Below are 14,526 nucleotides of genomic sequence, written 5' to 3'. Positions count from 1 at the left end.
GCTTTTTTTTTTTTAATAAATAACACCACCTCCTGTTCTTGCTGTTGTGATTTTACCAGCGGTTTTCTCAGCGGAGGAACGTGCCCGCTCGCAGCTGCGCCTCCTCCGCCCCGAGGAGGTGACCGTGCTGCCGAGGTGAGATTTGCTCTAGCGGTGGGGGCAACAGGCATTCTGATAGATCACAGGGAAATTTTGACGAAGAGCTTAATGAATGGTTCCTTTTCAAGAGGTAAACAGGATGCAGAGTTCTCTGACCAGTTCCGTTGCCAGAAATTGTCTTCTTAGCGCCTCTCCTTTTGCTCTCTCGTGGACAGTAAGCTCAGGTGAAGTGAACAGTTGTTGGAGGTTCAAGAAGCAGTTCTGTCTACACGTTTCATTAGATTCGAATGTGAAATGTGCTATTAAAAAAAAAGAAAGCAATGATCACTTACGTGTCACTCTGTTCCAGGGGATTCACTACAGTTAATGCTGGGACTGTACAATCAATTAGAAACCTTTATTTTGCAACGGACTTGCAAAAACAAACAAGATTTGAGTGCTGCTTTGTGTAAGGCAAGCGGCAGAGACCACATTGAGAATACGTCCTCGCACACTGAGTGAACTCCTCTCATATACTGATCAATGGAGCCTGAGTGCTCATATTCACCTTTTAAGTTACAAGGGTTTTTTTGTCATGTACAAAGTAGATCAGAGGTTCAAAAAGCACATTAAGAAGGCTCCACACTTCTGTTTTCCCAGTCTTGGAGGGAGCACCTCAGCCAGAAACTGTGTCAGAGAAGGGTGATGATCTATAAGGGCTGAGGAGACATAAAACACACGTTGCAGAGACTTCTGACAAAAGCAAAACAACAAAACCAAGAGCAATGATGTGTTTGAAAAGAAAATCTCACCTGAGGAAATCTGGAGCTCGTATTATCATGTGCTGAAAGTCCTCCAAAGACAGCTTGCCGTCGTTGTCCACATCCGCTTCATAAATCACCTTGTCACACACCAGGTTAACTTCTTCTGGGGTCAGTTCATTTCGGGTTAATTTGTTAACAGTTTTCTCTAGATCTGATTTGCATATGTAATCATCATTGTTAAAATCTGTCCAAGGAAACAAAATTAATTCAAAGTGACATAAGTCAGCATTTTACATGGTTGAGTGACAAGACCTCACAGGAAAGCTTTGGTTTCCAGGCCATATTTATGTAAATAGAATTTTCAAATCAGAAATGAAGTCCTGCAGTTATCCACGTTTGCTTGTATAAAAATTTGGTAACAAAAATCACAGAATCCCAGAATGTCAGGGGTTGAAGGGCCCTGGAAAGCTCATCCAGTGCAATCCCCCCATGGAGCAGGAACACCCAGCTGAGGTTCCACAAGAAGGTGTCCAGGCGGGTTTGAATGTCTGCAGAGAAGGAGACTCCACAACCTCCCTGGGCAGCCTGGGCCAGGCTCTGACACCCTCACCGGGAACAAGTTTCTTCTCATATTTAAGTGGAACCTCCTGTGTTCCAGTTTGAACCCATTGCCCCTTGTCCTGTCACTGGTTGTCACCGAGAAGAGCCTGGCTCCATCCTCCTGACACTGCCCCTTTCTATATCTGTAAACATGAATGAGTCCCCCCTCAGTCTCCTCTTCTCCAGCTCCAGAGCCCCAGCTCCCTCAGCCTTTCCTCACACGGGAGATGCTCCACTCCCTTCAGCATCTTGGTGGCTGCGCTGGACTCTCTCCAGCAGTTCCCTGTCCTTCTGGAGCTGAGGGGCCACAACTGGACACAATATTCCAGGTGTGGTCTCCCCAGGGCAGAGCAGAGGGGCAGGAGAACCTCTCTGACCCACTGACCACCCCCTTCTAACCCACCCCAGGTCCCATTGGCTTCCTGGCCACAAGGGCCCAGTGCTGGCTCATGCTCACCCTGCTGTCCCCAGGACCCCCAGCTCCCTTTCCCCTATGCTGCTCTCTAATAGGTCATTCCCCAGCTTACACTGGAACCTGGGGTTGTTCCCCAAAGTTCACTTTTTATGCATGTCTCACTCACCGTAAATTTTAAAAGCATAATAAGCTTTCAAGTCTCTGGGAGCCATTTCACTCAGCACTGAAAACATGTCCAAGAAATCATCTAAAGTCATGTTGCCGTCCCCGTTCTCGGAGAAAACCTCTGCAATGCGCTGGCGGAATGGGTTGTCCTGAGACACAGAACAGAGTGGGGCAAGGGAAACTCATCTTTACTGCCTTTATTTCAGTGCAGATAAGGCACAATTGGAGCGACATTATTTTTGTTGTATCCCCTTTTTGGCAAATACTCCCCTTTCTGCTACTATGCTCTTGTCTAACGCATCAGAGGGAGGCACAGCCGCAATTTCAGGCTGTTTTTGCGGAATCACCAGAAGCTTCCAGAAAATACTTCAATAGCCAAATGTTATTTGTATTTCAGCCTCCCAGCAATTAGTATGGGATAAATTATTTAAAAAGAGGAGATTAAAGCGAGACGTGTCACTTGATTCTAGTTGTGCTCCTTGCTTGGTACCTTCAGCTCGGGCATGCTGCCAATGAGCTCGTAGGGAAGTGTCACGGCTGGTTTGCCGGTGTAGTCGAGTGGCACCAGCTGTGGGGCCAGGTCTCGGTATCTGTCAAAGAGTCTGAAACAGAAAGAAGAGCTTGTTTAGGGAACAAGATATTTAGACCACTGAGAACAATGCGTTTGCCTTTTCCAGATGGTTCTTCATATTTTGCATCATTTACCAGATGAATGATATCAGTCACTAAATAACATGTGGTATGGTCTATAGTCGGTGGTGGAAGAGATAGTATTAAGAAGTGAAACTGGTGGAAGAGAAAAAGCTTTCATGCTTACAGAACAAAGAGGTGAAAATGCTCACTGGGTCAGGCAGCCAAACTACTGGATACTGTGTATCTGCAAACGGATTTTCACTAAGTTTCAGATTCACTTCTACATCGCCAGCAGTTGTATTTCCACATGTAGTGTAGTTATGATTTATACATTTGTAATAACAAGGCACAAGCCCTTCAACCTGCAGGTCCACCCAAGCAGCTTCCAAACACACAGACACCTGTTTTCTACATCCACAATGAACAGGACCAAAAAGAATGGATTTCAACTGGAAGCATGAGAGGATTCAGTTTAAATGTCAGAATAAAACCCTGAATGTCTAAAGCCATGGGCAGGAAAAGAGAGATCTAGGATCTGATCTACTGGGTTTTTATTCACCCCAGGTATCTTCCTATTTTTCCATAGAACTCAGGTCCAAGAGACAGAAAATGTGTAAAAAATTTGGACATATTCACCCCTTTTTCAGTGTCCTATTTGCTTTATTTCTTGTGCTAGAGAAAGATCCCATTCACAGCTGATATGCACAAAACAATAGGGCAGAATTTTAAAAGGGATCCTTATAAATAATAAATGTTTTATTCATGACACAGGTATGGTTCTGGCCTCTATTTACTACGTGGAAAGGCAGATGGCTTTAGATAATTATTACAGAGCCATTCATATTTTATCCTGCATATAGAATTCATACACAGAGATCAAGGTTCTGAAGAAATAATCCCAGAATGTTGGGGTTGAAGGGCCCTGGAAAGCTCATCCAGTGCAATCCCCCCGGAGCAGGAACACCCAGCTGAGGTTCCACAGGAAATAATAGAAAATGTAGAATTCTGGCCCGGTTTAGCATAGATAACATAAGAAAATGCTCAGATTGTCCAAAGGGGTCGCTTAAAATTTGTGTAATTCCATTTTAAAGTTCTTTTTAAATACCTCACCCTGCGTGTAACCTGCGCTTCAGCAATCTCTGTCCTTTGCCCACAAAATGGGTACACAAGACTCACCTCAGAATTTCCTTCCTTGTAAAGAACGTGCAGTCCTGTGAAATAAGACATAACATGTAATGACAGTTTCTTAGGATGCATTGGCCCAAACTTTTCCTATACAGTGACTTCAATGGAGTTATATCGTACGTGGTCAATCATTAAAGCTCACTCTTTCTAGTATATGGAGTATTTTATAGCCCTACTTCTTGATGTAAGTACCAAACCATGTTACTAAGACCTTTGCTGTAATTTAATACTCCTACTTAATATTTTTAAGAGATTGCTTTAAGAAAAAAACTCTGCCATTTTTCAATGTTCTACCCACACAGCAATTTAGGCATTTTTGTACCTGATAAGCATCTAGTTGCGCCTGGGTGAAAATGGTCTGTTTGTTGCCCATTTCTACCTCTGGCTGCTGATTCTTGTCCCAACATCCTTTCCCCAAAGGCACCTTTATAGGCAGCCCGGATATTCATTCAGTTATTAAACGCTGCAACAATGAGGTTCAGGTGTAGCGGGGGATCAAGTAACCAGGCTGCAAAGTATAATAACAGGAGCATTGCTCCGAATCCTTAGCGTGGCTGCTCGAGGCTCTTACCCAGCGCCACTCACCTGGCTCCTGTGTGCACAGCAAGACCCAGGTTACAGGACTCACCAAGCAACTCGTGGCTGCTTGTTCGTGTCTTCGTGAACAGGTAAACCTTGCAGATCGGACCTTTCATTGTTTCAGATATGGTAAATCACCTGAAACGCGTCAGTAATGCGGCAGGGTGTCCTATTTCTTGATCACGGGCAGGCTGCAAACCCTTCGTTTCTCGGTCTTTCCGACCGCCCGGCTGGGCGCCGTGCAAACCATTTCCCTCAGCGATCAACGCCGGCCTCGCCCCCTCGGCGCGCCTTCGGATAAGCGCAAATCACCCAGAATTGTTCTCCTCGGCGTGGAAAAACACGCGTGGGGAGGGCCGGGGCTGTTTTGGTTTTTTTTTTCCGGATTTTTCGGTTTCCCTGTCAGAGAAGTTTCGGCGGGAAGCGGCTTCTCCCCGTCACGGCGGGAGGGAGGGGCACGAGCGGTTGCCACGGCAACGCCGCCGGATGTCGGCGGCCGCCGCCAGGGGGCGCCCGCGGCGGGGCGGAAGTGCCATGGCGGAGGCGTCATGGCGGACTACGAGGCCGTGCAGCGGGGGCCGCTGCGGCTGAAGGGCAGCGGGGGCGCCCTGGGGGCCGGCAAGCGGTGAGAGGACGCGTATACACACACACATAGACACACACACACACAGACACACACACACAGCGGGAGGGCCCCGGGAGCGGCCGGGGCGGGGGGCTGACCGCTGGCCCTCCTTTGCTCGCAGGAAGAAGAAGAAGGCGAAGGAGAAGGCGCAGATGCTGGAGCAGATTGTGAGCAGCAAGAAGCAGGAGGAGGAGAAGAAACGCGGGCTGGACAAGCGGACCCCGGCGCAGGTGGCCTACGAGAAGATGCAGGAGAAGCGGGTAGGGCTGCCCTGCGTGGGCTAAACCCTCTGGGATTTGAAACCTTCGGAGCATCCCCCGGGAGTAACCGGCCTCTTGTGTTTTTCCGCCAGCAAATGGAGCGGATCCTGAAGAAAGCGTCGAAAACCCATAAGCAGCGAGTGGAGGTGAGGCAAATAACCCCATGTCCCTACACCAGTGTGCGCTTCCCGGGATGGTTGGGCTGGAGGAGCCGTTTCGCTTTTGTGAAACACGGAAGAGGGGGCCAGGGGGGCTGGTGGTTCAGTGGTGGCGATGGCGGCACCAAACGTTAAATGTTTTCTGTCTCTTTCTCGCCCCCAGGACTTCAACAGGCACCTGGACACCCTGACCGAGCATTACGACATCCCCAAAGTCAGCTGGACCAAGTGAACGCGCCACTTTCCCAGACCCTGCGTCCCCAGCCGCGCTGTGTTCGTCTTGAACGGGGCTGGCGCGTACATCTGTGTGTTCCCCACACGTGATATTTAATATATCTTCTGAACCTTTATGACTTTGTACTGTCTCGTTTCGTTGGTTTGATTTTTTAAAACCGAATATTCCGCAAAGTCTCTTCTTGGCTGACGAGCTCTGGTTTATATGGGTGCAGAGGGCTACATTTTTAGTGCTTGAAATGAGATCAAGGCCAAAATCCATTGCTATGAGCCAGCTGGAAAATGTTCCTTTTTTTTTACATATATTGTTATTTTTGGAAGCGAAAAGTCTGACATTCCATATACCGTAAGCTTCTGTTGTAAGAGGGTTTGTGTGATTTCTTTCTGTCTGGAGTTCTTTCGGGGCTCTGCTGTCATTTGTAGCTCTTGTGGAACTGATGAAAGCGCTGCGTCCATCCTGTGGGTGCTGACCCGCCTGTGAACCAGGGGCGCTGCACTGACCAAACCGCTCGTGGGTGCAGTTTTTCAAGTGCCTTTCCCTTCACATCTCTCTCTCCCTTTGAGAGATGCCACGTATCTTGATGTTTACAGTCCTGTGGTGCCTTTTAGACCCAAATATTGCTTCTAAATCCAAACATTCTCCCTCTCCTGTCACTGGTTGGGCTCAGGGCGTGCCCGGGGCTCCCACTTCCCCGCCGTTATTACCCAGCGGGGAAAAATATACCCCGGGACTATTTAACGTGAGTTGCCCTGTTCCTCCGCTCCCGCGGCGGAGCCCTGCGCGTATCCCTCCCCCGCTCCGGCAGCCGGGTCTCGTTTCGCCGCTTCCTGCCGGAAGTGGAGCGGAGGAAGCGGAAGTGCGGGTGTCTGCGGCCGGGGACACGGCGGCCCGGGCGGGAGGCGCGATGTCGGCCAGCGCGGTCTACGTGCTGGACCTCAAGGGGAAGGTGAGGCCCGGGGAGGCTCTGCGGGGCCGGAGGGGCCTCCCTCGGCCCCGGCTGCGGAAGGGGGTCGGGCGCGCCCCGCTCCCTGAGGGGCCCCGGGTTAGCGGGTTCCCCGCTGCGGCTGCGGAGCCGCTTTCCCGCTCCCCGCCCCGCGGTGACAGCGTGGCCTGTGTCCCCTGTTCGCCGTTGCAGCCGCTGGGGGAGGCGGCTGCTGGTAGGGGAGGTGGCGGCAGGGCCCGTGGGCATCCCCCCGGGGTAATTAACCGCTGCCGAAATTGGGGGAAGGTTGTTTCAGAGTTGTGTGTTTTCCAGTCTCAAAAACGTCATTAAAACGTGCAGCAAGAGGCGGACAATAACTCCTGAAAGTATTAACGCTTGACTTTGCAGTGAAATCTTAGGCTCTGCGTTCCAATCAGCAGGTGGTTTTGCACCGGGATTCGCGTCGTTGTGTCCACGGGGGCTGGAGCGGCGCTTGGTGACGTCCGTAGTTACCCAAGGGCTCTTCCGGACACCGGGTGTTGGCCGTGCGCGGCAACGGCGTCTCAGGAAGGATACAAATACAGCTGTTCTGTTGCGCTCCCTAGGTTCTCATCTGTCGGAATTACCGCGGGGATGTGGACATGTCGGAGGTGGAGCATTTCATGCCGATCCTTATGGAAAAGGAAGAAGAGGGGACGCTCTCTCCTATTCTAGCACACGGGGGAGTTCGTTTTATGTGGATTAAACATAACAACTTATATCGTATCCTTTATACTGTAGATAGCTTGTGTGTGACAAGCGCTGCAGTTTTATCTCCAACATCTGTGTCTAAATGCAAAACTAGAGAATGGGTGAAGCGTTTACGTTAATTCTACCCTAATAAATGATTTCCTGAATGTTTCTTTTCGTGTCTCTTTAGGCCAGAAATACATTAAGTTAATTGAGTAACTCTTAATTTTTTGACCACCACTAGTTGCCAAAAGGCTTTTAAAAATGCACTTAGTAAACTTCTTTTTGCAATGCCGGCTTGGAATGTGTATTCCTGAACGTCCTTTGTCAGTTGTTGCAACGTCTAAGAAAAATGCTTGTGTGTCACTGGTGTTTTCGTTTTTATATAAAGTAGTCCAGGTGAGTGAGAAATTCCAAGTGTAACCTCCATCTTCCTTTCCGTTCTATATAAATCTGATCTAAATAGAATTGCGTAGAGCTCTTGCATGTCTAAAGAACTCCACGGTAATAGCGTTTTTACTTTATATCTGATTATTTTCTAGAACTCTCTTCCTAACCGCTAATAATGTGCTGCTGTTCCTCGTTCACGTTCTTCCTCTTCCCCTCCCTCCTGTCATTTTGTTTCAGGTTTTTTCTGAATATTTCAAGGAGCTGGAAGAAGAGAGCATTAGGGATAATTTTGTTATTATTTATGAGTTGTTAGATGAGCTTATGGATTTTGGTTATCCGCAAACCACCGACAGCAAAATTTTACAAGAGTAAGTATCAAATCCCATCGCTTACAGTGACAAACTCCTTGGAAAGTTTTGTTTTGGCTCGGTGTAGTTATAAAAACCAGATGCTTGATACAGCGCAGCTCTGTAGCGTCAAACTTCTGTTATTGCTGATATGAAGGGCAAAGAATGACAAGGTATAACTTTGATTTCTCTGTGGTGTAAAGGTACATCACTCAGGAAGGTCACAAACTTGAAACTGGAGCTCCCCGCCCGCCTGCCACCGTTACGAATGCTGTTTCGTGGAGATCAGAAGGGATAAAATACAGGAAAAATGAAGTTTTCCTGGACGTTATAGAGTCTGTTAACCTGCTGGTGAGCACCTGAGAATCGTAATACATGTTGAAAAGGGCTTATTGTCTGAAAACCTGCCAGGGTCCGCTAAAACGTCGGTCTGACTGTCAGACTGGGTGCCCATGGGTGCATCCAGTAGACAGATAATTCCTGACATGTCCTTTCCTGCTCCATCTTTGCCCCTCACCTTCCTGACCTAACTCTGCTCTCCTGAATTAATCGCTGGGGACAAGGACGTGCAGGAGAACTGGGGGATGGGGCGGGGGTATCATTTGGCGCCGTGCCGTGTCACATCACAGCAATCTGGCCTCCCTGTGGTGTTTTTTCAGGTCAGTGCCAACGGAAACGTGTTACGGAGTGAGATCGTGGGGTCCATTAAGATGCGAGTCTTCCTGTCGGGAATGCCAGAGCTGCGCCTGGGTTTGAACGACAAAGTTCTCTTTGACAACACGGGCCGTGAGTATTGCGGCGGTACCCTGGGAACCCTGAAAGCTGTTACCTCAGGGCTTTGGTTGTGGGATGCTTGAGCTTCAGCTGGAAGGATTTTTTCTAAGATGATAGAAACGCTCCCTTTATCGGCATAGAAAAGCACTTTAGGTTTTGTGTGAGGATAACCACGCAGAGGTGGGATATCGTGATAATGCACAGTGACCATCTCAGCTTCATCTCTTCTTCAGTGGGACTTCTGGAGTCCTGAGAAGCCCTGCAAGCTAAGGAAGTGCTGGCTGAAAGGGAGGGCTGTCAGCAGCCAGCTGCTTTGCGCTGCTGGAGCTCTGGTCTTCGCTTGTGTAGCCCCATGAAATGTGTATTTTCTGCTAGGTGGCAAAAGTAAATCGGTAGAACTGGAAGATGTAAAGTTTCACCAGTGTGTCCGTCTCTCTCGCTTTGAAAACGACAGGACAATTTCCTTCATTCCGCCTGACGGGGAGTTTGAGCTCATGTCCTATCGTCTTAATACCCACGTAAGTCTGCGTTATTTTATATGATAATGCTTTAAATTGTAGGCAAAATCACTAATGGCTTTCCCTTAAGGTTTTATTTCTTAAAGTAAGGGCAGCAGCGTAGTTTTCAAGTTAAGCATTAACAGCAAAGCTTTGTGGTCGCTCTTTTTGGAGGAAGTGAGAATGAGTTTTGAAATAACTTGGCAATAAGGCTCCGTCTTGCCAGCTACTATTGAGACTCATTAATCATCTTCATCCTGGGGACAGCAGGGTGAGCATGAGCCAGCACTGGCCCTTGTGGCCAGGAAGCCAATGGGACCTGGGGTGGGTTAGAAGGGGGTGGTCAGTAGGTCAGAGAGGTTCTCCTGCCCCTCTGCTCTGCCCTGATGGGACCAATTGGACTGGATGAGCTTTCCAGGTCCTTTCCAACCCCTGACGTTCTGTGATAAATTATCAAATATTCTGGAGTGCAAGTGTTTGTTATTGGGGATTAGGCTGAGATGCCTTTTGAGGCCTAGAATTCTGTAACCCTTGGAGGTTGGTGTATCAGTGTTTGCTCATTTGTATAATTATTTGAGCTTTTAAATAAAAACACAACTCATTTGTCGTTTTGAACAGCACAGGCTTGCTGGTTTTTCTGTGGGGTTCACATTTTGAGTGTAGCAAGATTTTCATGACTCTCAAAGTAAAACCTCCAGCTATGAGCGTGTTTTCCCCCACCAGGTAAAACCACTGATCTGGATTGAATCTGTGATTGAAAAACATTCCCACAGCCGCATCGAGTACATGATCAAGGTCAGAAAACTGCAGTGGTTCAGTTCAGTCTTCTCCTTCGTTTGTTTTCAGAGCTGGAGCAGCAGTGTGTGCGTTTTTGTACAAGTATTTAGTATTTCTGTGGGACTTTGTTTTGGATCTGGGTGGATGGGGGCGGAGGGGAACCGCGTGTCTCGCAGCTCTCTGAGCTCACATCATGGAAACACTGAGAGACTTTTCTGATTTGTCTTTAGGCAAAAAGTCAGTTTAAGCGGAGATCGACCGCCAACAACGTGGAGATTCACATCCCGGTTCCAAACGACGCGGACTCGCCAAAGTTTAAAACCACTGTTGGAAGTGTCAAATGGGTTCCAGAGAACAGTGAAATTGTCTGGTCCATTAAATCTTTTCCAGTAAGTGGTATTTTTACTCTTACCGCTTAACACCATAATAATTACTAAAAGTTAATACTTCATGAACATTCAGACTCTGCCTAAATCGAATTCTAGTGGTGTCAGGTAGTACCGGCCTCTTCCTCGTTCCCTTAAATGGAGGCTCATAAGTTCCTAATAGACGTTTCAGATACTGTCTGTGTTTTGTTTAACTGCGATCCTTTTCAGAACAGGGGAGAGAGCGGATTTTGGAGCGCTGGCTCGGATGCTGTAATCCCTTGGCCTGGACCGAGCAGCAGCTGGTTTAGTTTTTAGGATTGTGCTTCTTGGGTGGTTCCACGAGCCTGAGCTCTGCCAAATGCAGATGGCGTGGTTACTGCTTCAGCAGAATGGTCAGCAGCACCACAGAAATAATGCTCTTTTCTCCCCTTTGCTGTGAGGCTGGGAGAAAATGAGTTATGCGTCAGGCTTGTCCTCATTGCACTGGATGAGCTTTCGAGGTCCCGTCCAACCCCTGACACCCTGGGATTGTGTGGAGAGTCTGTCTCTCTTTGCGCAGGGTGGGAAGGAATACCTGATGAGAGCGCACTTTGGACTGCCGAGTGTGGAAGCTGAGGATAAGGAAGGAAAACCTCCCATCAGTGTAAAGTTCGAGATTCCCTATTTCACCACTTCAGGAATCCAGGTTAGTAGCTGAACACAGAAATACTGGCTTAACACACACATTTGTGTCATCCTCATGACGACTCCCGTTCAGTTTTATCCATACGTTACATTTTTACCCCCTCAAATGTGTGGATTTTATTCCCTAAACGCCGCTCGGCTGGCACGGCAGACGTTGTTCCTTCACGTCTTTCTTTGCAGGTTCGCTACCTAAAGATCATTGAGAAGAGTGGCTACCAGGCCCTGCCGTGGGTTCGTTACATCACCCAGAATGGAGGTAAGTGGAAAGCAGTAAATAAACTTCAGACACCTCCAGCTTGTCGGTTTTGTTTCTCCAGCAAACCCCTACAAACCCAAGCACACACGAAGACACTTTGTTCTTCAGCATTAAACTGTGTGCTTTAGATACGAGGTAGATGGAGGTCTGCTGCTTTCTCCAGTCGCCTTTTTCGGTGTCTTAGCGAAACGCACTTTGGAACAGCTCAGTGGTGCTGGTCAAGTATTTTGTAGTTAGGCTGGGATTTGGGGAATATAAATTGTAAAAGAAGTTGTTCACACATGTGGTTATGGCAGCTTTAAGTTGCAGAAGACACCGTTTGCTAAAACATACTACATCATGTGCAAGTAAAAGCTGCGTGCAGTAATCACTTCAGAGCTCATTTTCATGGCTGTTCACACGAAGATCTGGTTTTATTTTATATTGCTGCTCTGCGTTGATACCTCCAGTGGGACAGCTCGCTAACGCTTGGGTCTGGTGGTTTCTGTTCCTGCAGACTACCAGCTCCGAACGCAGTAAAACGTCGCGCGGGCGCCACAGACAGAGCTCCGGGCCTGGAATTTGTTGCGGACGCTTCTGTGGTACCGAGAGCCGCGAACGTTGTTGCCAAGGGTCTCTGCAGTCCTGGGCTTGGCAGGAGGAAGATGGGAAAATCGCTCTTTTCAATGATGTGTTGAGCATTCGAACCATTAGTATTGATTGTGTGAATATTTATTTCATTGTTAGACCGTGCTGATCTTGCTGCTGAATGCTGATTACGTTAGGAGTAGCCAGGAGTACAGAGTGAACCCTGGGAATGTCTCGTCAATGCCTGTCGTTGCATTCGCAAAGTTTCTGGTGGTTTAGGGTCTCGAAAGACATTGGCAGCGTTTGCTACAAATTGGGAGACAATTGTGCAATTAACTGACTGCTGAACACTTGGTTGTATTTAGCCCAAGGTATTTATTTGTTTCTCGGGCATGTTGGTGCCTTAAATCATTCAGAGCCCTCGTAACTTCTGAAAACTCACGGAATATGAGGTTAGAACTACCTGAAGTCCAAAATATTGTTTGCTCGGTTTGCGTGGTTCCAAACCAGTTAACGTGACAGAACAAGTTCAAGCGGAGGGTTTGGAGGCAAACTGGGGGTGCGTTACAGACCAGTAAGAGGCCAAAACCATTCTGGAGACGATGAAATTTGGTAGGAAGATTGGCTCTTTTCATTATTACTTTCCAGATAGCAGTGATACACCCCGACCTCTTCCTGGAACGGCCTGCGGCTCGCGAGGAGGCCGCTCCGAACACGGTTGCCATGTTTCTTGCAGCTTGCCTTTGTTCGTTAGCGCAGGTCTTGCCCTTTTTGCGCTGCTTGGCTGGGATTGTTGAGCTGTATTTGCCCTGAGCGGGGCGTTTGCGTTCTCAGGCTTCTCCCCTTGTACACAGCTGTCGCTGCCGCTTCCTGGCAGAACGGAGAGGCCTTCAGAATGCTGTGCTTCAAGGGGTTATTTTTTTTTACAAGCAGTTTCATGTATTTTTCTGAGAAGCTCGACTGGCATGGCTGTACATATTCTGATTTTTCAGGAGAATTTTGACAGTTATCAGTATTTTCTTTAAGCAATTTTTAGGGTGTTTTGGTCTGAGCTCAGTACTCCTGACGTGCTGCAGTTAAACCATGAAAAATCTAAACAGAGATGTCCAGAAACGTGATTTAATAAACACAGCGTGTGCAGGGTTCCCCGCACCATTAGGAGTCTTGCGCTCTCCCACCAGATTGACGAGATATTTCAGTCCTGTAGACCGTATAGAGAGATGTATGTGTGTATACATATGGAGAGATGTATGTGTGTGTACGTTGGTGTGACCAGCGCAGGATGGGCTCCTCCCCCGAGGTGCGGCGGCTGTGCCACCACCGGCCCGGCTGACGCGGCAGGGCGGCTGCGCACGGGTGTTCCCCGGTCAGCCGCCTGTCTTTGTCACCCGCATCTCCACACCGAAGCGAATCAAACCACCTTGTTCCAGATCCGGTTCCACTGCTCGTTCTCATTTGAACAATTAAGCTCATGACTGGACTGAACATTTTCATATGGAAACTGTAACTGGTTGACGCTTTCCGATGACTCTGTTCTTCAAACTGCTTTAATTATTTGCCTGTAAAATGTGACTCGATGCTTGTTTTCCTTTTGAAGGTTGTATCTCGTGGACCACAACAGTGTTTTTTCTCATATTTTGTCACAGTTTGACTGTTAATGATGGGGCATCAGCCGCGCTTGTCCAGGAACTAATAAAGGGCAGAAAATCCTCTTGGAATCAGTTGCGTGTTGCTCGCTCATGGTTGCAGCCTCTGCTCATACAGGACCTGGAGTGTCGGGCTGGGATGGGTGGAGCTGAACTTCGTAAAGGCTCAAAGTCTTCGTATTTCTGATTCGCTTACCAAGTGCTGACAAAACATTTGCTTTTCTCTTGTTTTCTGCAAGATTTGCCTGCGCGCCATGGAATCAGCGTGGCTGCGGGCGGCCTCTGTTTCAGACAATTAAAAACCACCACTTCATTCCTTTGTGCTACATCACAGATCCCAGAGTGTCAGGGGTTGGAGGGCCCTGGAAAGCTCATCCAGTGCAATCCCCCATGGAGCAGGAACACCCAGCTGAGGTTCCACAGGAAGGGGTCCAGGCGGGTTTGAATGTCTGCAGAGAAGGAGACTCCACAACCTCCCTGGGCAGCCTGGGCCAGGCTCTGACACCCTCACCAGGAACAAGTTTCTTCTCAAATTTAAGTGGAACCTCCTGTGTTCCAGTTTGCACCCATTGCCCCTTGTGCTGTCACCGGACACCGCAGCGCACTCCGTGGCCAGTTCTGCCGGCAGGTGGCGGCCCGAGCGCGCTGTTCGCCGCAGACCCTCCCGCACTCAGACACCGCAGAACGTGCAGTTTGGTTTGGGACGTGCAGCTCTTTCAGTGCCTCTGGGCTCGGTTACCAAATAAAAGGGTTTTTTAGTATTATGTTATTTTTTTGAGTTCAGGGCCTTTCTCCTCCGTTTAGTTTGACGGTTTCTCTTACCTGTGTTTCTTTCTGGCTGCTGGTTCGATAACCACGACATGGAGCAGAGC

General features: G+C 48.4%; 3 protein-coding genes across 3 annotated transcripts; 2 read left to right on the top strand and 1 right to left on the bottom strand.

Moving 5' to 3' along the window:
* Positions 1–33: 33 nt before the first annotated feature.
* On the bottom strand, positions 34–4,395 carry CIB3 (calcium and integrin binding family member 3). The gene is made up of 6 exons (XM_065857988.2): positions 4,163–4,395; positions 3,832–3,866; positions 2,513–2,624; positions 2,024–2,171; positions 891–1,086; positions 34–398 (listed from the first exon to the last, which is right to left on the bottom strand). The coding sequence occupies exons 1-6, from the start codon at positions 4,211–4,213 to the stop codon at positions 377–379; spliced, it is 564 nt and encodes a 187-aa protein (XP_065714060.2). The 5' UTR covers positions 4,214–4,395; the 3' UTR covers positions 34–376.
* Positions 4,396–4,928: 533 nt separating this feature from the next.
* Positions 4,929–5,812, top strand: FAM32A (family with sequence similarity 32 member A). The gene is made up of 4 exons (XM_065858412.2): positions 4,929–5,044; positions 5,166–5,304; positions 5,397–5,450; positions 5,626–5,812. Exons 1-4 carry the CDS (start codon positions 4,968–4,970, stop codon positions 5,692–5,694), a joined length of 339 nt encoding a protein of 112 aa, XP_065714484.1. The 5' UTR covers positions 4,929–4,967; the 3' UTR covers positions 5,695–5,812.
* Positions 5,813–6,509: 697 nt separating this feature from the next.
* AP1M1 (adaptor related protein complex 1 subunit mu 1) lies at positions 6,510–13,726 on the top strand. Its single transcript, XM_065858418.2, has 12 exons — positions 6,510–6,643; positions 7,225–7,381; positions 7,680–7,747; positions 7,976–8,106; positions 8,289–8,436; positions 8,745–8,871; positions 9,235–9,377; positions 10,080–10,151; positions 10,364–10,522; positions 11,061–11,186; positions 11,366–11,441; positions 11,938–13,726. The coding sequence occupies exons 1-12, from the start codon at positions 6,602–6,604 to the stop codon at positions 11,958–11,960; spliced, it is 1,272 nt and encodes a 423-aa protein (XP_065714490.1). The 5' UTR covers positions 6,510–6,601; the 3' UTR covers positions 11,961–13,726.
* The last annotated feature ends 800 nt before the right edge of the window (positions 13,727–14,526 follow it).

The sequence above is a fragment of the Patagioenas fasciata genome, chromosome 27, assembly GCF_037038585.1.
Source record: "Patagioenas fasciata isolate bPatFas1 chromosome 27, bPatFas1.hap1, whole genome shotgun sequence".
NCBI lineage: Eukaryota > Metazoa > Chordata > Aves > Columbiformes > Columbidae > Patagioenas > Patagioenas fasciata.
The sequence above is the reverse complement of the archived record's forward strand: the minus strand, read 5'-3'. Positions and strand labels throughout refer to the sequence as shown.

Bases quoted from the DNA above. Each gene is read 5' to 3' on its own strand.
- AP1M1 (XM_065858418.2), top strand. From the start codon at position 6,602: ATGTCGGCCAGCGCGGTCTACGTGCTGGACCTCAAGGGGAAG. The intron at 8,872-9,234 runs GTGAGTATTGCG...ATTTTCTGCTAG, and splicing joins TCTCTTTGACAACACGGGCC to GTGGCAAAAGTAAATCGGTA. The intron at 10,152-10,363 runs GTCAGAAAACTG...ATTTGTCTTTAG, and splicing joins GCATCGAGTACATGATCAAG to GCAAAAAGTCAGTTTAAGCG.
- CIB3 (XM_065857988.2), bottom strand. From the start codon at position 4,213: ATGGGCAACAAACAGACCATTTTCACCCAGGCGCAACTAGATGCTTAT. The intron at 2,172-2,512 runs GTACCAAGCAAG...TCTGTGTCTCAG, and splicing joins GCAGCATGCCCGAGCTGAAG to GACAACCCATTCCGCCAGCG. The intron at 399-890 runs GTGAGATTTTCT...TTTTTTTAATAG, and splicing joins CGAGCTCCAGATTTCCTCAG to CACATTTCACATTCGAATCT.
- FAM32A (XM_065858412.2), top strand. From the start codon at position 4,968: ATGGCGGACTACGAGGCCGTGCAGCGGGGGCCGCTGCGGCTGAAGGGC. The intron at 5,045-5,165 runs GTGAGAGGACGC...CTTTGCTCGCAG, and splicing joins GCCCTGGGGGCCGGCAAGCG to GAAGAAGAAGAAGGCGAAGG. The intron at 5,305-5,396 runs GTAGGGCTGCCC...TTTTTCCGCCAG, and splicing joins AGAAGATGCAGGAGAAGCGG to CAAATGGAGCGGATCCTGAA.